At 38.8% G+C, this 24,986-nt stretch overlaps 1 protein-coding gene across 2 annotated transcripts in view; it reads left to right on the top strand.

Moving 5' to 3' along the window:
• The window catches only part of eif2b3 (eukaryotic translation initiation factor 2B, subunit 3 gamma), a 127,259-nt gene that overhangs the window by 26,602 nt on the left and 75,671 nt on the right, over positions 1-24,986 (top strand). For both annotated transcript variants that reach the window (XM_063064999.1, XM_063064998.1), the window contains exons 4-5: positions 13,196-13,355; positions 17,468-17,579. In XM_063064999.1, coding sequence (XP_062921069.1) covers positions 13,196-13,355; positions 17,468-17,579 — 272 coding nt within the window. The remainder of the gene's footprint in view (positions 1-13,195; positions 13,356-17,467; positions 17,580-24,986) is intronic.

Raw genomic sequence — 24,986 nt, 5'->3', positions numbered from 1 at the left:
GATACCACTCTTTGAAGATGTCGTGTACCCAAGATGGAGCTGACTAAATGTATGACCCTCTGCATACCAAATCTCTTCAAACTCCTAATGAAGTATAGAAGCTGTCTTGCCTTCTTTGTAGCTACATCGATATGTTGGGGTCAGGTTAGATCCTCAGAGATCTTGACATGCAGGAACTTGAAACTCTCCCCACTTTTGATCCCTCTATGAGAATTGGTATGTGTTCCTTCGTCTTACCCTTCCTGAAGTCGACAGTCAGCTCTTTCATCTTGCTGACGTTGAGTGCAAGGTTGAAGCTGCGACACCACTCCACTAGTTGGCATATCTCGCTCCTGTACGCCTTCTAGCCTCAATCTGAAATTCTACCAACAGTGGTTCTATCATCAGCAAATTTATAGATGATATTTGAGCTATGCCTAGCCACACAGTCATGGGTATAGAGAGAGTAGAGCAGTGGGCTAAGTACACACACTTGAGGTGCACCAGTGTTGATTGTCAGCAAGGAGGAGATATTATCGCCAATCTGCACAGATTGTGGTCTTCCAGTTAGGAAGTTGAGGATCCAATTGCAGAGGGAGGTACAGGGGCCCAGGTTCTGTAACTTCTCAATCAGGATTGTGGGAATGATAATATTAAATGCTGAGCTCTAGTCGACGAACAACATCCTGACATAGGTGTTTGTATTGTCCAAGGCCGTGTGAAGAGCCATTGAGATTGCATCTGCCGTTGATCTATTGTGGCAATAGATATATCATGTATCATTAAGATATATAAGTATCCTGAGAACTGTCTATAAACCAAATTTTTCTACAAGTCAGAAACTGATAATTCCCCACACAACTAAGATAAAATCCCATTGCTTGAAATAGTTGAGCCTATCCTTGTTCATGTACTGTTTACTCTCAATACTCTATTGTATTGTCATTCATTTCCTAAAGTCGTCCATACTCTTATTCTTTTATTAAATATTTCCCACTGTTACCCCAACACTACCCATAATTAAATTAATGAAACATATAGTATATCCCAGTTGTTAATGAACGCTACTCAATATTGTTAGTCTAACAAAATATTCACTTCCAAATGTCAGCTGAAATTGTTAACAATCAAATTGTACTTGTGTCAAATGAAAGTGGTACAGTGGACAATTCATGAAGTAATGAGGAAGCTGTAGAGGTAGAAGGTTGTGGAGTTGCAGAAGGCGTGGACTGTTCCTTACAGACTTATTAAATGATGACTGGATACTGGTCCTTACTCTTCATATTTATGGGGAATTTGCGTAAAGTCCACGCGGTTCTGTGATAACCTGGGGAGCTCTGTAGTTCATATATGGGTTTGAATAATGGCAAATAACAGAGAATAAGAATAGTTTCCATGGAATTTTTTTTGGGTGTGGCCCTGCTTTCACATTTGCTGCTTTGTTCCCTGTTACCATCAGTGCACTGTTATTGGATCCAGAAAGCTAAATTTGCAAAGAGCATCCTCAACCTGATGGTTAAGGCGCTGTGTGTGGCAGTAGGATTTCCAGAGACCTGATTGGGTTATTCAGATATGACATGCTCATAAATTGGGGGAGAAAGTAGAAAGGGCAGAACAGTAGTGTAGTGGTTATCATGACCTTATTACAGCTTGGGGCACCGGAATTCAAATTCAGCACCATCTCTATGAGTTCGTATGTTCTTTCCGTGACCATGTGGGTTTTCTTTGGGCACTCTGGTTTCCACTCTCAGTCCAAAGCTGTATCAGTAAGTAGGTAAATTGTCCTGTGATTAGGCTAGGGTTAGGTAGGTTGTTGGACGGAGCCGCTCAAAGGGTCTGAAGGGCCTGTTCTGCGCTGTATCTCTGAATAAAAGAAGATAAAGTCCAAATTCAGCTTTCTAGTCAACTTCGACCCACTGCAATTTGTGGAAGCCGTCTCCCTGGTCTGACACACACTCCTGGAGCGTCTGGAGAGTGAAGACACTTATTTCAGGCTAATTTTTATTGACTTCAGTTCTGTCTTCAATACGATTACTCCAATCAAGCTCAATACCGAACTCTTGACACTGGGAGTCAATGCCACCCCTGCAACAGGATCCTTAGGTTCACAGGAAAATAAGTAATATGAAAATTAAAAGAGATATTGCATTTTTGGGTGGTGATATGTCCCTACCAAAGGAGGTGTAGGGCACTCCTTCCCTCCACCTGTCTGCATGCCACCATTGGGCAAGGTGTAACTGCTGCTTAGCCCCCTGATCAGGGTCACGTGAAGCCATGGGAGCAGATGGTGGATGGTCATATGAGCAGCTGGTGCATATTACAAGTTCTAGTTATGTAACCACTGATACTAGGCAGCCAGTCTTTGAAGAGTAATTATAATGGCTTATCACCAGTCTTGTAAAAGCACTGCCCAGAAGGCGGCAATGGCAAACCACTTCTGTAGAAAAGTTTTTGAAGAACAGTCATGGTCAATGACCATGATCGCACATGTCATACGACACGGCACATAATGAATGAATGTATTGCATTTTTCGAAAGAGACTAAATAAAATCTTAGAAATATCTTTAAACTAATTCAAACATTACTTGAAACACAGAGCTTAGAAAAGTTGCGACTTTTGGCTCCTAATGCTGCAAAATCTTTATAAACTTAATGGATTTGTGGTCTTGTGTAGGATCCATTAGTAAATTCCTGACTGTTAGAAAATATCAGCAAGTTCATGCTCTATCTTTCAGCTCCTTGAGTAGTCAAGTAGCAGTGCATATGAAGAATTTAAGCTGGAATGTGTGAGCAAGTTCAGGTCATCTGGGCTGATTTCTTTATCTATCAGGTGTTTGCATTTTTGTGTTACTGCATTAAAGATGTGTCTAATTGTAAGTGGATTTAGTTTGTATTTGTCTCCTTTTGATTTCTACAATTTGCATCAGGCGATTTTACTGCATTATCGTCCTTTTCGGTATCCTGTATTTCTGGGACTGTTACATTTTACGATAGACCAGCTCATTTCTTGTCCAGTTAGAACTCAATTTTTTGGGGTGGAGTTGAACTGGATGTAGAGTGGCTCTACACTGATTAGTTGTGGAATCACCTACAGTTTGCTGAATTCCTCCCCCTTCCAGGAGACAAGCTTCAGACACTTGAGAACATCTGGGTAGATGCTATCCTCAAGACGTAATTACCATTATAGTAGTTCTTTACATGGGCTTTGCTTTTAAAAGGTGTTGGATTTTTATTGATGGCATTTTAACCACTTACCTACAGTCAAACAAATCTTACCTTATATGGATGACAAAAATAGAATTACTCATTTCAAATGGCAGATGTTAGTCTTGACTTCAATAGATTTGTTATACGGACGAATGCAAGAATTTATATTCCATTTTCAATTAAAGGAATTATTCATTATCCAAAGCTAAAACATATTTATTTGAATCCATTTAAATAGCTGATAAGCAAATATTTCTGTTAAGTGTATAGAAATTGGAAAAAATGAAAACTTGATGATATCTACATCCTGTGTAGGCACTCTTGTTTAACAGTAATTTTCTCTGTTTATTCTTGTTTTTGCAGAAATTGCAATTTTTGACTTGTATCTCACATTCCATGCTGTTATCCTTCTTTGTAATTTGTTGAATGATTTGTGATTTCAACAATCTAGTAAATCACGATGATTAGTAATATCAGAATAGATCAAGGTTTTGCTTTTAATAAAGTTTGTAGGAAAGGGATCATTCTCATAACATCCAGTGTCTGAGAGGTTTGTAGGTAATTGGCTACGACTAGATGTAAGAAGGTTCCTTAAGATTGTCATAACTTGGAGGAGGCAGTGGGGATAAGATCCCACTACCTATTAAATGCTCCCAATGGTGTATGTCTCAAATAGCCTCTGCCAGGTCCTGGCCTTCACATGTGGCTTAGCTACTAAGCCTGGTGGAACCATTTCTACTGAGGGGAGAAGGGGCAAGGGCGGATTACTGGTGCCATAAATCCAGTTGCTCCAGCTGGATGGGCTCATTAGGTGTGGGTAAGAACTCATCTATGGGAAGGAAAACTGATTTCACACCTCTGCTGGCTTGCGGCTGTACCCATTCATAGCGAAGGCTTTGGGAGTAATCACCGAGGAAAAACCCGGAGTCCCCAAGGCAGTCCTACAATGAGTTCAATGCTGACTGGGAACTCCCGCTGGTGTCAAACTGTATCAGTCCCTGCCGTTCCTTTGGATTCATCAGTTGCGTGGAGAGGGGGTGCCTACTGCATGGGCAACAACTTGCTCTTCATATTGTAATGCCCTGGCTTGTGTACTGGCTTGCGTATTGACTTCAACAGCCAGGAAGTGGCATTCATGGTCAACCCCAACCAATGGAGGCCATGGAGATATAAAGAAATCTGCTGTGAGCCTCTCATACCGATCCCAGTTGCAATCTGTTGAGTAACATCAGCAAACCTCATTTTCTTGGACATTTCATGTGTTGCATATAGTTTGGGTGGAGGGAGAGGATTCACGTTCCATTAAAGTTACCACTGAAGGCGCCATACTGGTCCTGACCTGTTCCCAATCCTTAAGTTAAAAGGTTTCCTAATGATTTAACATAGGAGCACATCTTCTTGCCTAATTTTTTTAATACTGTCTTTGAGATAATCCAATATATGACATCAAATTTCTGATTCCTAAATCTTTGCCAGTTTATTCCAGTCACAAGATGCCTCTTTTCCACATCATCTAATCATTCATTGCTCCAATTCTTCTTCATTATCTCATTGTCCTTTCCTCAAAAATAGAGCTGCTGGTCTATTTGTCTTCTCAGCTACTATCCCATAGCCAGTTTCCCTTTTCTAATAGATCATTTCATCCATCTTTTCTAGAACCTTCAGTTTGAATTCCCTGTTGTTGAGCATTATCATGGTGTTCAGGAATCATATAGCATTGAAACTTGATGGCCCACCTTGTCCATGTTGGCCATCAAGTACTTATATTCAACATCTATACTAATACTATTTTCCAGCATTCCAAATGTGTTTTCTATGCCAGGGTGTTTCTGATGATTATTTTGGTATTTAATAAATGTTGTCTAGCAGCTGTCCTCATCACCCCAAAAGGCATGCATTGCAAATTTCAACCACCCTCTTGATGAAAATGAATCCTTAAATTCCGTCCAAATCAGGGGTTCCCAACCTTTTGTATGCCATGGACCCCTAAGGCATCCATGGACCCTAAGTTGGAACCCTTGCTCTGAATTTTATCTTAAATCAATGCCTTTTAGTTATAAGCACCTCTCCCAGGGAGAAAAAATCATAATTCAGTGTACATCAATCAAGTTAACTTCGACCTTCTGTTTTCCAAGAAAAACAAACCTGATTTGTCTGCTGTTTTCTGACAGTTGAAATGCTCCATCCCAGGCAACGTCCTGGTATATTTCTCTGTACGCACTCCTGCGTAATCATGCCATTTTCATCATGTGGCAGCTTTAACTGGGCACGGAACTCCATGTGTGGCCTAACTAAGGTTTTGTGTAGTTGCCTTGGACAAAGTTTTGTTCAGTCAGAAGTTGATATCTTCATGTCTGATGACTTCATGGTCTGAAATGTCAGATTGCTGATGCAGTGGAAAAGAAATTGAAATGAAAATAATTATTTAATGTTTGGAAAAAAGTTGCTTAGGATTCACGTATCTTAACTTTCTTTAAAAGGTTCACTGTCTTCGGTGTAGCTGTATCTGAAACATCTAACTGGAGAAAGTAACATGTTAATTAAAAAATTGTAGTAGTTAACTGTCTGCAAATCATAAGATCATGTTTGTTCAGATCTTGAACTGAGCTTTGCGTTCCTGCCTGTTTCCCATAACATAAAGCACCTTTAGATCAAACATTTCAGCCATGAATGTATTCAAAGATCCAACTTCTATAGTTCCTGGGTAATGAATTCCAAAGATTTGGCATTCCATTTCATATGTCTTAAATGAGTGATCCATTATTCTGAAATTGTGCAGCTCTAGCTCTAGATTCCACCACAAGGGGAAACATGCTCTCAGTATCAACCCTGTCAAGCCTCACAGATATCTTTGGTATGAACATTAAGTTCAAGTTCAGTTTATAGTCATTCAACCGTACACTTGTATACCGCCGAACGAAACAACATTCCTCCAGACCAAGGTGTACAACACAGTACATAAATCTCACATACGCAACACGTAAAGTAATACTACCACAAATAATAAGGTGCATATACAATGCAAGTTATAAAATAAACAGTATAAAGCCACCGATGCTTCGTGGGCAAGAAAGTGGCAAATGAAATACCATGTTGGAAAATGCATGGTCATGCACTTTGGTAGTAGAAATAACTGTGCAGACTTTTTCTAAACAGGGAGAAAGTCCAAAGATCTGAGATGCAAAGGGACTTGGGAGTCCTTGTGCAGAATGCCATAAAGGTTAACTTGCAGGTTGAGTTGGTGGTGAAGAAGGCAACTAAAATTTTAACATTCATTTCAAGAGGTCTAGAATACAAGAGCAGGATGTGATGCTGAGGCTTTATAAGGCACTGATGAGGCCTCACCTTGAGTATTGTAAACAGTTTTGGGCTCCTTATCTAAGAAGGGATGCGCTGGCATTGGAGAGGGTACAGAGAAGGTTCACAAAGATGATTCCAGGAATGACAGGGCTATCATACGAGGAATGTTTGATGGCTCTGGGTCTGCACTCACTGGAATTTAGAAGGATAAGGGGGGATCTCATTGAAATCTTTTGATTGTTGAAAGCCTAGACAGAGTAGATGTGGAAAGGATATTTTCCATGGTGGGAGAGTCTAGACAAGAGGGCACAGCCTCAGGATAGAGGAGCACCCTTTCAAAACAGAGATGCAGAGAAGCTTCTTTAGCCAAAGGGTGGTGAATTTGTGGAATTTGTTACCACAGGCAGCTGTGGAGGCCAGGTCATTGGGTGTATTTAAGATGTAGCCTGATAGGTTCTTGATTGGATATAACATCAAAGGTTACGGGTGAAGGGGCTGAGGAGGGGAAAAAAGGATCTGCCATGATTGAATGGCAGAGCAGTCTCTATGGGCCAAATGGCCTAATTCTGCTTCAATGTCTTAATATCATATATGATGAGACTTGGGTAGTGGCAGGAAGTTCAGTAGTTTCACATCCTGGGGGAAGAAGTTATTTCCCATGCTAACAACTTTTCTCTTAATTCTTCCTGCCTGAAGTCAAAGAGATTGCTCAACGGATGAATTGGATCATTGACAACACTAAGGGCCCTGTGTGCACAGCACTCCTGATTAGTATCTCTAATGGGTGGAAGAGGGACCCCGGTGATTCTCTCAGCAGCCTCCGCAATCCTTTGTAGGGACTTGCTGTCAGATGCTATGCATTTCCCTTACGAGACTGTGATGCAGCTGGTCAGGCCACCTTCAATGGTGCTGTTGTAAAGATTGCTTAAAATGGGAGGTGGGGAAGTCTCACTTACCTGAATCTCCTTAGGAAGTGGAGACAGTGCTATGCATCTTGACCAAAGAGGTGGTGTTGAGGCACCAGATAAGATCATCTGTTATGTGCACTCCCAGAAATCTAGTGCTCCTAACTCTCTCCATGGAGAAGCCGTATATGTGCAGTGAGGAGTGGTTAACCTGCACTTTTCTAAAGTCCACAATCATCTCTTTGGTCTTACCCACGTTGAGACTCAAGTTGTTGTGCTCGCACCATTCTACCAGCTGCTTTACCTCCACTCTGCACACTGCCTCTTTGTCGTCGTTGTTGAGGCCAACCACTGTTATGTCATCAGTGAACTTGATGAAACGGTTTGGACATGATCTAGCAGTACATGCATATGTCAGCAGTATGAACAACAGTGGGTTGAGCACTCAGCCCTGGTGAGCATTGGTGCTCAGCATGATGGAGCTGGAGATGTTTCTGCTAACGTGGACTGACTGTGGCCTTTTTATCAAGAAGTCCAGGATTCATTCACAGAGAGAGGTGTTGAGACCCAATGAGGACAATTTACGAACCAGCTTCTGAGGTTTGATCGTATTAAATACTGAGCTAATGTCAATAAACAGCTTCCTGGCATATGAGGCACCATTTTCCTCATATGGGACAGGACAGAGTGGAGTGCAGAGGCTAAATTTTCCAATTTCATGTAACCTGCACTCCTCTCTCACATTCTCATTTGTTCATCTTGCTTTCTTCTCCTTTTTGTTCACCTCTCCAATCCCTATCTCTGCCCTCCCCATTACTGTACACTCGCAATCCCCTTCCCTCTCAGTCTTGACCTAAAGTATCAATTTATACCTTTTGTTTCAGTATTTGTTGCATGATCCACTGTTCTTTAAGTATGCTGCAGTCTTGTTCTTAACTCCAGCATCTGCAATTTCTTATATCTTCCTGTATAAATCTTTTCTGCTTCAATGAGATCAGTACTCATTCTACTAAACTCCAACAAGTTAAGTGAAGGGGGGAGGGTTATGGCCTGAGCACAGGAAATTGGGACGAGCTGGGTGGGCACCATGTTGGTGTGTACTCTTTGGGGACAAGGGCCTGTATCCATGCTATATTGCTTTATGACTCTTTTGAGTATTTGTGGTATTAATTCTTTTCTTGTAACACAATACCTTCATCCCAGAAATAAATCTTTTAGTAGATCGTTTCTGACTTGCCTTGAATGCCTCCCAACATAAGAAAATCAAATTATACCTAGTACTCCAGGTATGATTTAATTAAGTACTGAATAATTTTAGCAAGACTTGTGTACTTTTGCACTCCATCTGCTTTGGCTTAACAGCCAGGATTCCATTTCCCTTCTGAAATATTTTGAAGGTCTTTCCATTTAAACAGAATTCTGTTTTTTTTGCATTGGTACCAAAGTAGAGAACCTCATATTTCCCCACATTAATGAATGCATATTGTAAATAGTTGAGGTCCAAACACTAATCTCTATAGAACACAACCAGTTACAGCTTTAAAGATTGAAAGTGACCCTTTTATCTCAATTTTCTGTTTCTTGTTGCTAAACAAACTTCCATCCATACCAAGGTATTATCCTCAATGCAATGAACTCTAATCATGTGAAGTGACATTTTTGTAGAATCTTTTCGAATAGATGTCCAAATGAATAATGTCTGTATTCAACCTACACATTATGTCTTCAAGAACTCGAATAAACTTGTTGCACAAATAATTTCCCTTTCATATAACTATGGTTTTTGCTTGATTGCCTCATGATTTTCTTTGTGGTGGCCTGTTACTGCTTTCAGTATTTTCCTAAAGACAGTTCCGGGTCTAATTAGTTTCTTCCCGTCTTGAACAGAGGTGTTGCATTTATGCTTTTCCAATCTACTGAGATTTCTAGAGCCTGGGGAATTTTTAGGAGATCGCAACCGACGCATCAGTTATTTATAAAACTATTTATTTTAATCCAAGATACGGGCCACTGGGACCACGAGACTTGTCAGTCATTAACTCCATTTGTCTACCTGGCAACTTCTGTGCTAAAATTATTATTTTAAGTTCTCTATCCCTTCATACTAAAATGCTTGTAATGTATTTTACCATGAAAACAAATATAAAAATATTTGTTCACTGTCTGCTATTTGTTTATTTGCTATTATTAATTCTCCTGTTTCATCTTCTTGGAGAAACCAATATTTATTTTAGCAACTCTCGTTTTATATACTTCTGGACGATCATGCTGTCTGTTTTTATATTTCATGCTATTATACTGTTATAATGTTTTCTCATTCAGTCTATAGTCATCCTTTCTTTGCTTTTCAAATGGTTCCAAATTCCTGGGCCAATTGCTAATCTTTGGATCATATTGAAAGAATAAGCATGCAATGTTACAGTGCTTAATTTCCTTAGCCACCCCTGGATTATCCTACTAGAGAATGTTTTTCTCAATACATTATGTCTTAGTTAAGAATTATAAAATACTTAAATGTCTACCACTTCTTATCTACTGTCTTTTTAATCTGTTTTCCCAGTCTGCTTTAGCCAAATCTGTTTCCATTCAGGTTTAAGTCACTGACTTCAGATCTGCATTTCACACACAAATGATAAGCTTAGAAAGTCTGGTTTGTGGTTCATTTTGTTCTCTCATAACTTAATTGATTATTAGTGGCCTGTATGGTTTTGGATAGTTAACTTGATTGCTTCTTTCAGCAGTTTTAAAAAATATCTTTAATGTACAGTACATCAAATTACATGATATTTCAACATGCACTTTTAAAATTATATAGAGTGATTATGTAAAGTACATTTCAATTATACATATATGAAACCACTTTAAAGAAGCTATAGTTATTTTGTTAACATTTCTCACTTTTGCTGATGCGAAGGAATACTTGATCCATAATGTTAATTTGCTTGTTCCCTTTCATTTTATTCTTATACAAGACACTCTCTACCAAACCAGCAAAGCTTTGATCAATAACTCAGTGTATGCAAGATTACAAACTTGAGCCTACAAAATACCACTGCTGTGCTCCAAGTTATTACACCTCTGTTAGACCTTGCAAAATAAACATTTGCACAAGGAATGGAAGTAAATATTGCATTTTATGGAATAGTGTTCAGCAATGCACTGTCCAGTATAGAGCAGCAGTCAAAAGATAACTATCAATTTACCTATGCTAATGATAACATTCCTGACAATATTTAAGAATTTTTTTGGTGACTAGTGGATAATGTTATGATAACATAAAGCTTAAATTGATTAAATCTGGAATCTCCTGCAACTTCAAAGAGTGATGCTAACCTTACCCGCATCTCCATTTCCTGCACATCTGCCTTCACCCCATTCTTCTGCCACCGTATAAAAGAGATAAGGTGCCCTATGTCCTTATCTGTAAACCTATGAGCCTCCCTATACAGCACATCATTCTATGTAACTTATACCATCTACAATGGAATCCGACCACTAAGCACATTTTTCCTTTCCCCATTCGCCGCTTTTCATAGTGATTGCTCTCTACATGACTTCCTTGTCCACTCATTCCTCTTCACTGATCTCCCCTGGCACTTATCCCTGCAAGTGGGACAAGTTCTACACTTCCTCCGTCACCACCATTCAGGGCCCCAAGCTGCTATGATAAGTCCATACTCAGGTTGGAGGAGCAACACCTCATATTCCATCTGGATAGTCTTGAACCTGATGGCATGAACATTGATACCTCTAACTTCCAGTAATTTCTCCCCTCTTTCACTCCCCATTCTGGTTCCCTTCTCACGCACTTATCACCTCTCTCTAGTGTCCCTCCTTCCCTTTCTTCCATGATCTTCCTTCTTCATCCCTTCACTTCTTCCATCTCTCCCAGGTTCTAACTTCATCCACTCCTCCCCTATCCACTCACCTTCCCCCTCCTCTGATCTTATTTATCACCTACCAGCTTGTAGTCCTTTCTTTCCCTTTGCCGCCTTCTGGCTTCTTTCCCCTTCCTTTCCAGTTCTGATGAGAGATCTCAGCTTGAAACGACAACTGTTTATTCCCCTCCATTGATGCCATCTGACTGCTCAGTTCCTCTGGCATTTTGTATGTGTTGCTCAAGATTTTTGGCATCTGCAGAATCTTTTGAGTTTAAATTGCTTCCCCCCCGCCCCCTTTTTTGGCTTGAGGATGGTTTCTACCCAATGTCATGACTGCTGAATGGATCCTTAGCATGCTAATACAGAGCCTTGATCATACATTCTATCACGTAATGTCCTTGCACCTTATTGTCTACCTGCATTGCACTTTCTCTGTAGCTGTTAAACTTTATTCTGCATTCTCAAATTCAGGTTCAGATTTATTGTCAGCTGACTATACCTGTATATATAATCAAATGAAACAATGTTCCTCTGGACCACAGACACCATCAAAACATATGGCAAAAACCAAAATATTACCATAAATCTGTTAATGAACTGTAATTCCAAATGCATGTAATATGCAGCACAGGTAAACCGTAAACAAGTTGCTGTCCTAGTGATGAGACCTTGATGGTGGCAGGGTATTCATTAGGGCACTCACAGGATGATGGAAGAAGTTGTTACCCAGTCTGGTAGTTCTCGTCCTGATATTGTGTATCTCCTTGACGGTAGTGGGTCAAAGGGATTGTGGGTTGGGTGTTAGGGACCCTCAACAGTGCTTCAGGCCCTTTGTCTCCAGTGCTGCTGGTAAATGTTACAAAGGGGAGAGAGGTGGATCCACTTGGCAGTTTTTACTATGTAGGGTCTTGCAGTCTGATGCCTTGCATCTTCCATATCCCACAATGATACAGCCAGACAGTGCTCCTGCAGAAAGTTATTAGAATGGGGGCGGTGAGCCTTACACACCTCAATCTCCTTAGTAAAAGTGTAGACACTGCTGTACCTTCTTGTCTAGCGAGGAGGTGTTGCAGGTCCACACTTGGTCGTCCATTATATGTGCACCATGGTAGAGCCATTGATGTGTAATGGAGAATGTTTGACCTGTGTCTTACTGAAGTCCACAATCACAATTGTAATGATTTCATCTGCATGAAGAGTATGCAGGACAAACTTTTTACTGCACCTCGGTACATTTGACAACAATAGTAAATCAATTCCAATTCCAATAAGGAAGAAAATACAATATAAAAAAGAAATGGCTTATGTGGTTAACAGGTTGTTTTGTTAGTTACTACCAGGAGTTTAAGGTATGTGCACGTATCAAATGAGAACTATTTCTCTTATATGCTTCCAAAAGGTAAACATTTGTGACTGCTTTAGAATGGGGGTAAAATTTCCAATTATTTATTATTTAAAAGTAATGTTGATTTAAATTTACAATTAATCAGTTTTCTTTTATAGGTTGTAGATGCAGCACATTAAGATACATTATTGTTCTATTAATCTAATTATTAATGCATTCAAGCATGTATAGTAATCAGCTTAGTGCTAAGTTTAAACTGCGTTTGATTAATTTGACTTGATTTTCACACCTATCAAAGAGAAGTGCAATCCAGTATATCAGTGTAGTGCACAGTGTTAAGAGTTTCTTCATTTCAGAGGTCTTTTGACGCATTAAGCTTTTCCAGCTGGTTTGTATCCTTCAACCAACATAATCAGAAACAGAATGCTTATCCACTTGCTTCTTAATGGACATTGCCAACTTCAAGTTGATATCATTGTTCAACTATCACTTCTGGCTTCTGAACTGCGATGTACTTTAGGTCTTTGTGATCTTAGTGTTGAAAATTCCAATGCTTAAAATGTTTTTGTCTTTGCAGACTGATGTGTTGGTGGTCAGTTGTGACCTAATTACTGATGCAGCTCTACATGAGGTGATTGACCTGTTCCGGGCACATGATGCCACAATATCAATGTTGATGTGCAAAATGCACGACTGTACTGAACCTGTGCCTGGCCAGAAAGGGAAAAATAAAGCAGGTAAAATTTTCTCAAGTCAAAAAGCATTAATTGCCATTGAAATCAATGCTACAGCAGATTAATTTTGTTGCTTTTAGAGAGCCCTGCAACAGCTCATTTAAAAGAGCTACTTGCTTGGTTGCTCAATATTTCATCCGATGGCATAGTACAAGAAAATTGCATGAAATTTCTACATATAGCTTTGAGTTTTTCTTATTGTAAATAACTTCTAATGTGGTTCTTGACCTGTCAAGACTTTTAACAATATTGTACCCTAACTCATTACTATTTAGGTCAAGTGTATGTTTTCACAAAAACTGAATGGGGTAAGTGTCTGGTCAATATTTGATAAATATTCAATAAACACTGCAATCAAAACAGAGACAAACCACAGTCCAGATCACATTAAGGCTTTGGTCCAATGTGCTAAATTCTGGAGAAGTGAGAGTGCTATTCACTGGAAACCAGCTTTCTCTCTGTTTATACTCTTGCTGCCTCAATAAAGAAGCCAGTATAATCAAAGGCCCACCCACCCTGGCCATTCTCTCTTTTCCACTCACACACAGGGCAAAAGATAGAAAAGCCTAAAAGCATGTATGTCCAGGTTCAGAGATAGCTGCCTCACTGCTATAAGACTGTTGAATGGTCCCCTAGTATTATAAGATGGACTCTAGACCTCACAATCTTGCACCTTATTGTCTACCTACACTTCACGTTCTTTGCAGCTATAACACTTTGTTTTGCATTCTGTTATTACTTTACCTTGTACTATCTCAATGCAGTGTTGAATTAATCTGAATGAACAGTACGCAAGGTAAACTTTCTTTTCACTCTACTGGGGTACGTGTTACAATAATGTTTCAATTCGAAACTGGATGTAGCAATCAGGAGACCATATAAAACTGAAAAGCAAAAAAAAACACCACAAAATTTTTAAAAAATGCAAAAACTACTCAGCAGGTTAGGGAGCATCAATGAATTGAGAGAAAAAGAGTGTTTCAGGTTGATGATAGTTCATCAGGAGTGAAAGAGTGTGTTTTAAATTGGCTAGAGGGACAGAGGTGAAAAGTGCAAAGGAATTGCCTGTGATGAGGTTTAATCCAGATTGCTCTGCTGACACAGAAGGTGTTCACGCTAACTCAAAGATGTTGATGAATACCTGTTAATCACAAGTGATCTATTTAACAGAGTGTTAATAGAATATTGAGGAAAATAGAGAAAAAATACTGAAACTGGGGGTTCAGAACTTAGTAGATGTTCGAAATTTGAAACAATAGAGAACGCTAGAAATACCCAGCAGATCTGTTGGGAGAAAAGCTGATTATGCAATATTTAATTCTGTTCACAACTCCTCAGAAAATGAAGTAGTCTGTGCTTGCAGGCAGCACAACAGCAAGAAACGTATGCCTCAAAAGTACTAGGCACCATCTCCACCAAAACAATCTTGCCACCTACCTCTGACGTTCAGTGGTATTAATCCCCAACCATCAGCATAGCAGGAGTCACCATTGATCAGGAATGTAACTTAACCAGCCAAATAAATGCTGCAATTCCAAGAGCAGGTTGCTGGTTAAGTACTGTTCTATAAGTAGTTCACTTTGTCAAAGCTCAGAATCTTTCCACCAATTTTAGGACACAATTTAGGACTGTGATGGAATATTCTCCACATGTTTAGATGACAGCACACCCAACAAAATTCAAGGAGATGACACTCATCAAAAACAAAGTACCCTGCTTTTTTGGCAGCCCACCCACCATCTTTAGCATTTATTTCCTTCATGCGCCCTCATGTCCTTCACTAGTCCTTTAAAGCAACAGGATCAAAGTGATAGCGTAAAATATCATCAAAGAAAGCTGTCCGCAAGGACCTAGCCATTGTTGTGGTATGATCTTCCTCTTTTCTGATGCTGAATTTTTGGGCATCATTTCAAAGCAGAGCTAAATGGTCAGTTGCTTTATTAAATGTTCTCATGCAGCAGACAATGAAGGAAAAGACACAATTAACTTTTTATGCTTAAATGTTGGATGTTACTCCTTATTAAAGAAGTATTTGCAAATAGTATTTCTTAGAATGCTCCAAAAATGTCTATACATTAGTTACAATCCACAGACATAAAACAGGTTTTATAGGACAGAGTTTGCTGGGCTGTATATAGGACTTTGATCTGAAGGACTGGTGTTTTCCTTATGTAACAAAGCTTGACCTTTCAGTCAGGGCAGGGTCACTGACAACAACATTGGGATAAACTGTAAAATCTTGAATATCCTCTTTGATGTGCTTAGGTGACACAGTCTAGTTGAAGAACTTTGACTTTCTTTCAGTTTGTAATTCATTTGCAAGATTGATTTCATTCCAGAAAGCTGTCTTCACTATGGGAGTTGCAATCAATAAGGAAACTGGTAATTTATCAGAAATATCTGAGATTTGGTTAAAATCAGCAAATGTACAAACAAGGGAAAATCTACAGATGCTGGAAATCCAAGTAACACACACAAAATGCTGGAGGAACTCAGCAGGCCAGCAGCATCTATGAGTACAGTCAACATTTTGGGCTTAAGCATTGACTGCACTCTTCTATAGATGCTGCCTGGCCTGCTGAGTTCCTCCAGCATTCTGTGTGTGTTGCAAGCAAATATACAAGTTGGCCAAATATTTGTGTACCTTCTATACTTGAGTTCTGGTCTCTATAGGTTTCTTAAATAATCGACCTTTATAAAAGTAGCCTAGTATAAGTTATTAAATTTCCCTGAGATGAGGCCAGTGTTTATTGGCCTTCCCTAATTGCCTCTGGGAATATGGTAGTGAGCCACTTTCTTGAATAATTGTAGACCTTTTCAGGAAGAACCTTCAACAGTGCTTTTAAATAGAAGTTTTAGGAATTTTAACCTTCAGTAAGGAGAAAATTGTATGTTTTTAAGGGTACTGTGACACAAGTTTACATTCCTATGCACATTTTATTTTTGCCATTTTTGAAAAATAGTTTATAGTTTCGTGAGGCACTGTTGACGAAACCTTGTCAAGCTGCAGTGTTCAGTTTGTAAATAGTACGTACCATAACCACAGTACTCAATTGTTGGAGAAAGTGAATGTTTATAATATTAGATGAGATGTTAAACAGCAAATATCTTTGTTTCAGGTGGTTTGCAGATTTCTGTGTATTGTAGAATCTATACTCAATCAGTGAGGAGAATTGTCAATTTTGCATATATTTTGTAGTGAAGTTCACTATAAAAATAGTTGCTTTTAAACAGAACTTGCAAAAATGAAATAAAATGAGAGGAAGCATTTACCACTTCGCATGGAGCAAGTTTTTCAAAGTTCAAAGTAAACTTATTTTCAGAGTACATATATGTCACCATATATTGCCCATTTAGTTTTTCTTGTACATTCACAGTAAATACAAAGAAGCATAATTGAGTCAGTAAAAAACTGCACACAACAAGGTAGGCAACCAACCAATGTGCAAATGCAAAGTAGAAAATAAATAAACGCACACATACACATAATGTATATATTTTTTTTATTGATGATGTGGGTTGTAGAGTCCTTGAAAGTGAGTCCATAGGTTTTGGAATCAGTTTGATGTTGGGGTGAGTGAAGTTATCCCTTCTAGCACAAGAGTGTGATGGTTGAGGGATAATAACTATTCCTGAACCTGCTGGTGTGGGTCCTGAGGCTCCTGTATCTCCTTCCTGATGACAGCAGCTAGAAGAGAGCATGGTGTGGGTGGAGGAGGTTCTTGAAGATGGATGCTGCTTTCCTGTGACAGTGCTCTGTGTAGGTGTGCACAGTGGGTGGGGAGGGCTTTACCAGTGATGTGTCCACTACTTTTTGTAGGATTTTCTGTTCAAGGGCATTAGTGTTTTCATACCAGACCGTGATGGATCCAGTCAATATACTTTTCACTGTACATCTATAGAAGTCTGTCAAAGTTTTAAATGACATTCCAAATCTTCACAAACTTCTAAGAAAGTAAAGGCTTTGAAATATGACAGCTTAAGTCTATCTACAGAACTTGTTTAGCCGGTGATTCATTCTTTGTAGTCTTTTCAAAGTCTGTATATCCCCCAGATGTCTTTATTTGCCATGGATGAAATGACAAGTTACATTTTTATATTTTGATGGTGTGCAGTGGAACAAAGGGACTTTGTTGGAGTTGATGACACATTCAAACGTCTACTTTTCATGGCCAATGAAGCTGATTTGGAAGACGAGCTTGTCATTAGGAAGTCCTTGATGCAGAAGTGAGTAAACAAAGCTCGAGTTTTTAAGACTTACGTTAAGTTCAAGGAAATATGAGCTAAACTAACCCTGCTTTCAGATTATTCTTGTTACTTTTGCTGAAAAAACTGAGATTTCACCTCTATTGGGGAATTATAATTCTATGTTACCTCTTAAAATGTTAAAGAATACATACGAAATGGTTTAGGAGCCATGTGCTGAGAAATCAAGCAAAGATGAGACAAAATTTACAAACTGTAAGAGCTTTAAAGGATGCATGAAAAGAGGACATATTTTTAAGATGAGAGGGGAGTGGTTTAAAAGGAACATGAGTTTACTCACAGGTTGTAAAGTAATCCAGCTATTTTGGCATTTTAACCGTCAATATTTGCTTTTCCAGATGGGGTATTATTGGTCACTTACCATATTTTTAAGGTGGCAAATGTAGAATTTTATCCTATTTGCTGGTTTTGATTTTTGGCTTAGTAGTCCAGAGTTGTTATTGTCTTGCTCATCATTCTTGAATGATACCTTAAGTAAGTTTATTATTTAATGCTGTTATTAATATTGGCAAAAGGGTGATTCAGTTAAGTAACCAAGAGCCAGGATATTCATTAGTCAATGTGGTGGAATTTAATTGAGATCATCGGAATCCTTACCAGAGGTTCCTCATTAAACAAGTTGGAGTTTTAGGCCAATCTGACAAGCTTTTCACTGAAACCAGCTTTTATTTTATTTCAGGTTGTTTTGAACCAAGTTCAGATTTTCAAGATTTTCAGTTTGAATTTTCTGGTAATTAGTCTTTGAATTACTGGTCAAGCAATGTAACCAATTCACTGTCTGACCCTGTCACCAGTATTTCCTTCATTTTTGCAAATATATGCAACACGTGGGCACGTGGCCAAGTGGTTAAGGCATTCGACCAGCGACCTGAAGGTCGTGAGTTCGAGCCCCCAGCCGAGGCAGCGTGTTGCGTCCTTGAGCAAGGCACTTAACCATGCAGTGCTCTGCGATGACGCTAGTGCCAAGCTGTATTGGCCCTTCCCTTGGACAGCATTGGTGTCGTGGAGTGGGGAGGCTTGCTGCCCTCTTCTCATTGATACCATGAGGAAGAGGAAATACAGAAGCCTGAAGGCACACACTCAATGATTCTGGAATAGCTTCTTGCCTTCTACCATCAGATTTCTGAATGGACATTGAACACATGAACACTAATTCACTACTTTTTTCCCTCAAATTTCACAACACTGATATTAAATCTGATTCTGATTCTTTCTACAGGTGCTGCTGAAACTGTTGAATATTTACAGCATTTTCTATAATTTTGAGATTATTGTTTGCATGACAACTTGCCATTGTCACATTCTACTCCACTTCCAATTCCTTTATCCGCTGACTTTTAAGATGTTCTACAATCCATTTTGTCGGTACCTCATCACACATGTTAAAGTAGATGGATTTATATCAAATCGATTTTAAGAATGCGCCAATAAGAAGTTAAAGTAAGAATAAATGATTTGATAAAATTTGAAGGATCCCTGTCTGAAGTCATACTCTGTTAGTGAAAAGCTGAATGCGTTGATTGCACAAATAGAAATGAAGGGGTATGATCTCATGGCCATCACAGAGATGTGGTTGTGGTTGATAAGTGAGCAAAGCTGGGAATTAAATATTCAGGGGTATTTTGACATTTCAGCAATATAGGTGATGAGGAAAAGGGGGTAGGTTTGATCTACAATAAAGGTAGAGAACACTACAGTGATGAGCAATGACAGTGATTCAAAAGCTCGAATGGCAGAATCGATTTAGGAGAAGATTAAGAAATAGTAAGAGTACAATGTCACTAGTGAGAAGGGTATACATTCTCTCTTAAAAGTAGCAATATTGCGGAACAGGTAAAGTACCAGGAATTCATGGGGACTTGTAAGAAATGCTCTGTAGTTATTGTGATTTTAATTTTATAGATTTGTACAAAACAATGGGCACCATTAGTGTTAAGGATGAATTCATCATGTGTAATCTTCATGGTTTCTTGGAAAGTCAAAAGTGAAAGTCAAGTTTAATGACACGCAGTGCCTTGCAAAGTATTCAGCCCGCACAACTATGTTCACATTTTACTGTCTCATTTTTAAAATTTAAATATATCGAAGTAGGGTTTTTGAGCTAATCTACAAAATACTGTGCATCTTGTCAAAGCAAAAAAATTCCAAAAGTTGTCAACAATTTACTAAAAATTAAAAACCAGAATTATGAAGCTGAAAAAGTATTCATCCCTTTGTAATTACTGTGCTAACTTTTCTCAGGTGCAATATACTGTAATACCTTACCGCTCACCCAATTTGTTGATGTAGAAAATTGGAGGATCCCCTGTTTTCAATGAATTCATAAGAAAAAATACACCTTCTCTCTGCAAGGTCCAACAGTATGATATGTTTTCCACAAGCCACACCAAAATGAAGACAAAAGAGCATTCAAGACAAATCAAGGAAATGATAATAGAGAAGCATAAATCTGGGAAGGGTACAAGACCACCTCAAAGGCACCGGAATGTGCCTTGGATCTCAGTGCAGTCCATCGTGAAAAAGTGGAAAAAAATATGAAACCACAACCACACTTCCTAGGTTAGGCTGCCCCTCTAAACCTAGTCATCAGAGGAAAATGGCACTTGTAAAAGAGGCTACTGTGATGCCAACAGTCATTCTGAGAAGTCAGTGGCTTCAACCAGAGATGAAATTCATGGCTCCACAATCTCCAAAACCTTACACAAAAAGGGTATTTATGGAAGAGTGACATGGAAGAAGCCCTGGCAAAAGAAAGGCATATCTTTGCCCATAAGGAGTTTGCAAAACATCACTTAGAAGATACTGTAAAGATCTAGAAGAAGGTCTTCTGGTTGGATGAGACAAGTGGAGCTTTTTGGCTTCAGCACTAAGTGGTAAATGTGCTGTAACTCTAACACTGTGCATCAACCAGGCAGCACCATCCCTACTGTAAAGAATGGTTGAGGTGGCATCATGCTATGTGGATGCTTTTCAGCAGCAGCAGTGATTGGAAATCTGATGAGGATTGATGGGAAGATGAATGCAGCTAAATACAGAGAGATCCTGGACAAAAACCTGTTAGCCTCTGCCGGAAAGCTTAAACGGGAGAAATTTCATCTTTCAGCAGTATAACTATTCAAAGCACATTGCTAGAGGAACGAAACAGCTCTGGCAAGACCTCAAGATTGCTGTCCACTGCCACTCCCCAATTAACTTGGCACAGCTTGAGCAATTTAGCAAGGAGGAATGGGCGTATCTTGCTCCATCATATTGTGCAAAAGTAGTAGAGGCATATCCAAAAAGACTACTGGCTCTTATAGCTGCAAGAGGTGGTTTAACTAAGTACTGAGAAAAGGGGGTTGAATACTTCTGATCTGCTGACATTTCAGTTCTTGATTTTTTAGTTTTTCATGCTTTACAATTTTCCCTGCTTTTTGAAATCTACTGTAGAAAAATAGAGCATGCGATTCACAAATAAAAATTCTCAATTAAATTGATCAAAATCCCTGGTTGTAATATTTATGTGAACAAAGGGTTGGGGGCTGAATACCCTTTCAAGGCACTATATGCACAGGGGCAATGAGAAACATCCTTGCAGGCACATAGCATCATATAAGCAGCATTCAGAAGAAAAACATAAATTATACGTAATTTTTACAAGAAGAAACACAATTAGAACATTTAGTCTTGTGACAAGTGCTTGGAGTCGTCATGGTGTTGCTAAACCATAAAGGTGATTAGAGTTTTGCCAGTTAGTTAAGAACCAAATAATTGAAGGGAAATAGCTGTTCATGAACCTGGTAGTGTAGAACTCCGGGCTCTGTACTTCCTGTTCAGTGGTAGCTATGAGAAAATGACATGGCCCCAATGGTTGGGTGGGAAGATTTGAAGAACCGACTGTTGCCCATGCAGTGGGTTCCCCCTCTCCACATCACTGATGTAGTCCAAAGGAAGGGCAAGCACCAATATATCTTGGCACCAGTGTCGTCACAAAGGTTGCCAGAATGAAGTTGTAAACAACATCAAACTACCTTAGGAACTCTGGCTCTGGATTTCTTCTTTGGGGTTTACTCCCGAAGCCTTTTTCATGGGTGGGTATGGCCACAAGGCAGCGGAGGTTTAAAATCAGAGTTTTCTTTCTCCTTGGCGGGCTGCCATCCAAGGCTAACGAGCCCCACCTGCCTGAAGCAACTGGTTTTGAGGTGCCAGTGGTCCGACTTTTTGTGAGTAGAAGCAGTTCTGCCAGGCACAGTAGCGAAGCCACACGTGAAGGCCAGGAGCTGGACTTGGTCGTCAGAGGCTGTTAGAGTTGCATACCATCTGGAGCACTTTATAGGTAGTGGGAAAGCATCCCATTGACCACCCCCCGGCTATGACAACCTTCAGAACCAACAACAGAACAGTACAGCACAGCACATTATGGATCTAACTATTGTATCTATTCTAGAAAGAATAACTTCTTAACATTATAGCAAGCTTATCTGACCATTCATGACCTCTGTGAGAAATATTCTTACCTTTTAAGTTTTTTAATATAATTCAGAGTGAAATGTACTTGCTGTTTGTAAACCATAATTGAATTTCACTTTTTGGAAAATACCTAATTAATCAACATGCTGAGAAACTTATCCAACATGTTCTGCTGCATAATTTTCTTCCTGAAAACTGGATCTTGTTTTTTGCCTCACTGTTGAAGTACTGTACATTGAATGGCATGGCAATGTAAACTAAAATTGCTAGAGAAAGCAAGAAATATCCATTTCACTCTAAGCAGCCTTTTAGTATACTCTGTATGTCTTAATTAACCAGGGGCTCATTTTTTTACTTTAATTTTTTGCTAAGGTTATAAAAATTAATTATATGTTTTTATTTTTTCTATTTCATTCTAATTTATCCTCCTGTTTAGACATTGAATTAATTCTTCTAATTTTCATTTCCAAATTCAGACATTCTGATCTTTATGAACAATGCTTTAATTTGATTGGATACTGTACATGCATATATTAAAAATAGAAATGAACAGCAGAAGATCAAGCACTTCAGCTCACTAAGTCTGGCCGACCATGATGCCTAATTAAACTGCACCAGTGCCTGCACGTGGTCAATATCAGTCAAATCCCTGCTTGTTCTTGTCCTTGTTATTACCCCTCAGCTATCAGACTCTTGAACCAAAGGGGGATCACTTCACTCAACTTCATTCACGCCGTCTCTGAACTGTTCCCACAACCTATGGACTCACCTTCAAGAAATCTTCTTCTCATATTCTTGATTATTGATTATTATTATTTATTTTCTTTTCATCTCTTTTTGTACTGGTGCAGTTTGTTGGGGGATTTTTGGAATATTGGCTTTTGTCTGTCCTGTTGGGTGCGGTCTTTCATTGATTCTATTGTGTTTCTTGTCTTTACTGTAATTGCCCGCAAGAAAATGAATCTCAGGGTTATATATGGTGACATATATGTACTTTGATAATAAATTTACTTTGAACTTTTAAGTTTTTAGTGCTCTCTAATCCAGACAGCATCCTAGTAAACCTCTCCAAAGTCTCCACATTTTTCCTATAATGCAGTAACCAAAAGCGCACAAATGTGGCCTGTCCAAAAGTTTTATACAGCTGCAAATTGACTTCAAGATTTTTATATTCAAAACCCTGGCTGTGTGTTGTATATGCCACCTTATTCACACTATCTATGTGCGGTGCCACTTCCAGGGGTTATGGACTTGTATCCCAAGATCCCTCTGTACATCAATGTTTCTCAGTGTCCAGCCATTTACTGTATATTTTACTCATAAGTGCGACACCTTATACTGGTCTGGATTAATCTCTATCTGGCATTTCTCTGCCCAGCGATATACTGCTGAATCCTTTGACACCTTCTTTCACCATCCCCAACTCCGCTAATTTTTGTGTCATATGCAGATCAACATTTTTGTCCATCACGAATGACAGCACTGATCTTTGCAGAACTTCACTAGCTGCAGACCTCCAGTCAGAATGACACCCATCCATCACCACCCTCTTGTTTTTTATGGCCAAACCATAGAAGAAAATACACATATTCTTGCACACTTAGTACAATTGCCAAATACTAACCTTCTCCCATTCCCTCATTTTGTTTCTGAAACATCACTTAATTAGAGTAAATTCCAGTTAATTAGGCCATTGTTTAATTGGAGCAGCTGTTTATTTAGGACAACTCTTAAGGAACAAAAAAAATCGTTAAAATAGCTGGGATTGCCTTCGTTTATTTGGGACATTATGCTGCTTAGTTGGGTCAGGAGACTGTTGCCAACCAGTTTCTAACTAGCATCAGTTGCATGTGTTTGTTTTCAAAACGCAGTGATTCTTGTGACTGATAGTTGGAAAGAAATAAGCAGTAAGACAATTCAGAACTGTTTTGCTCACTGTGGTTTCAAGCCATTAGATGTCATGGACCAAATAGTATTTAAATAGCATTAGTTGCATATGCTTGTGCAGTGTTATCAATTTGGGCCAACAGAGGCCTATTCAAAAACAGCAATTTTTGGTAATTTTGTTTTTTTATTTTCGCTTTATGCTGGAAGGCAATGAAGGCAGTCCATTATCTGCACTAGGTGTCTGCACTGATTTTGTTCATTTACAATCAACCAAAAGAACACAGCAGCGATGAATTCTTCTGTTGATAATTAATGGAACTAATGCACAGTTTTATGATACTGTAGTAGTTTTGATAAGTGTTATAATTTGTTCTGTATTTCATTTAAATGCATAATGAGTTACTCAGTTAAACTGTAGTTTGTCTTTGTTATGCCTTTTAACTATTTCCATGAATTGGGCTAATTGGTGCAGCTGCTTAATTGGGCCAAAATGTATTGGTCCCGATGTATCCCAATTAACCAGAATCCACTGTATTTTAAAGTATAAACCTTTGCCAAATATAGTCGGTGTTCTATGCATCACAGCAGTACTTTAGAAATAGAGTTATTAAATAGTATATTTGGATCAAAAACATATGTTTTTCTGGGGATTATCTGTGTTTTTAGAAGCATGGATTCCACATGCTTAGATGTACATGTCTTATTCATCTGAGTACATTAAAAACGATGTAATCTTTAAAGGAATGAAGAGTTTGCTTCCCACGCAAGAAAAAATGTTTTTCCGCGTCATTCAAGGGCTTCAACCCTTAAACTTTTGTTTAAAACTGAATTTAGTTTCAAACTCGTTGGTAGAAATATTTATTTTTCATCTTTCTTTGAGGCAAGCATTTATTTTTACCAAAAAGTTTGAAACTAGATTCTTTTCAAACTAAAATTAAGGGTTCAAGTCCTTGAATGTCTCAGTTGATGATTGGTTTCAGGTTTGTTTTTAGCTGTTTGGTTAATAGGTTTTCAGCTATTTTACCAGCTTTC

Source organism: Mobula hypostoma, chromosome 12, assembly GCF_963921235.1.
Source record: "Mobula hypostoma chromosome 12, sMobHyp1.1, whole genome shotgun sequence".
Taxonomy (NCBI): Eukaryota; Metazoa; Chordata; class Chondrichthyes; order Myliobatiformes; family Myliobatidae; genus Mobula; species Mobula hypostoma.
Note: the sequence above shows the minus strand (reverse complement) of the source record. Positions and strands in the feature narration are given on the sequence as shown.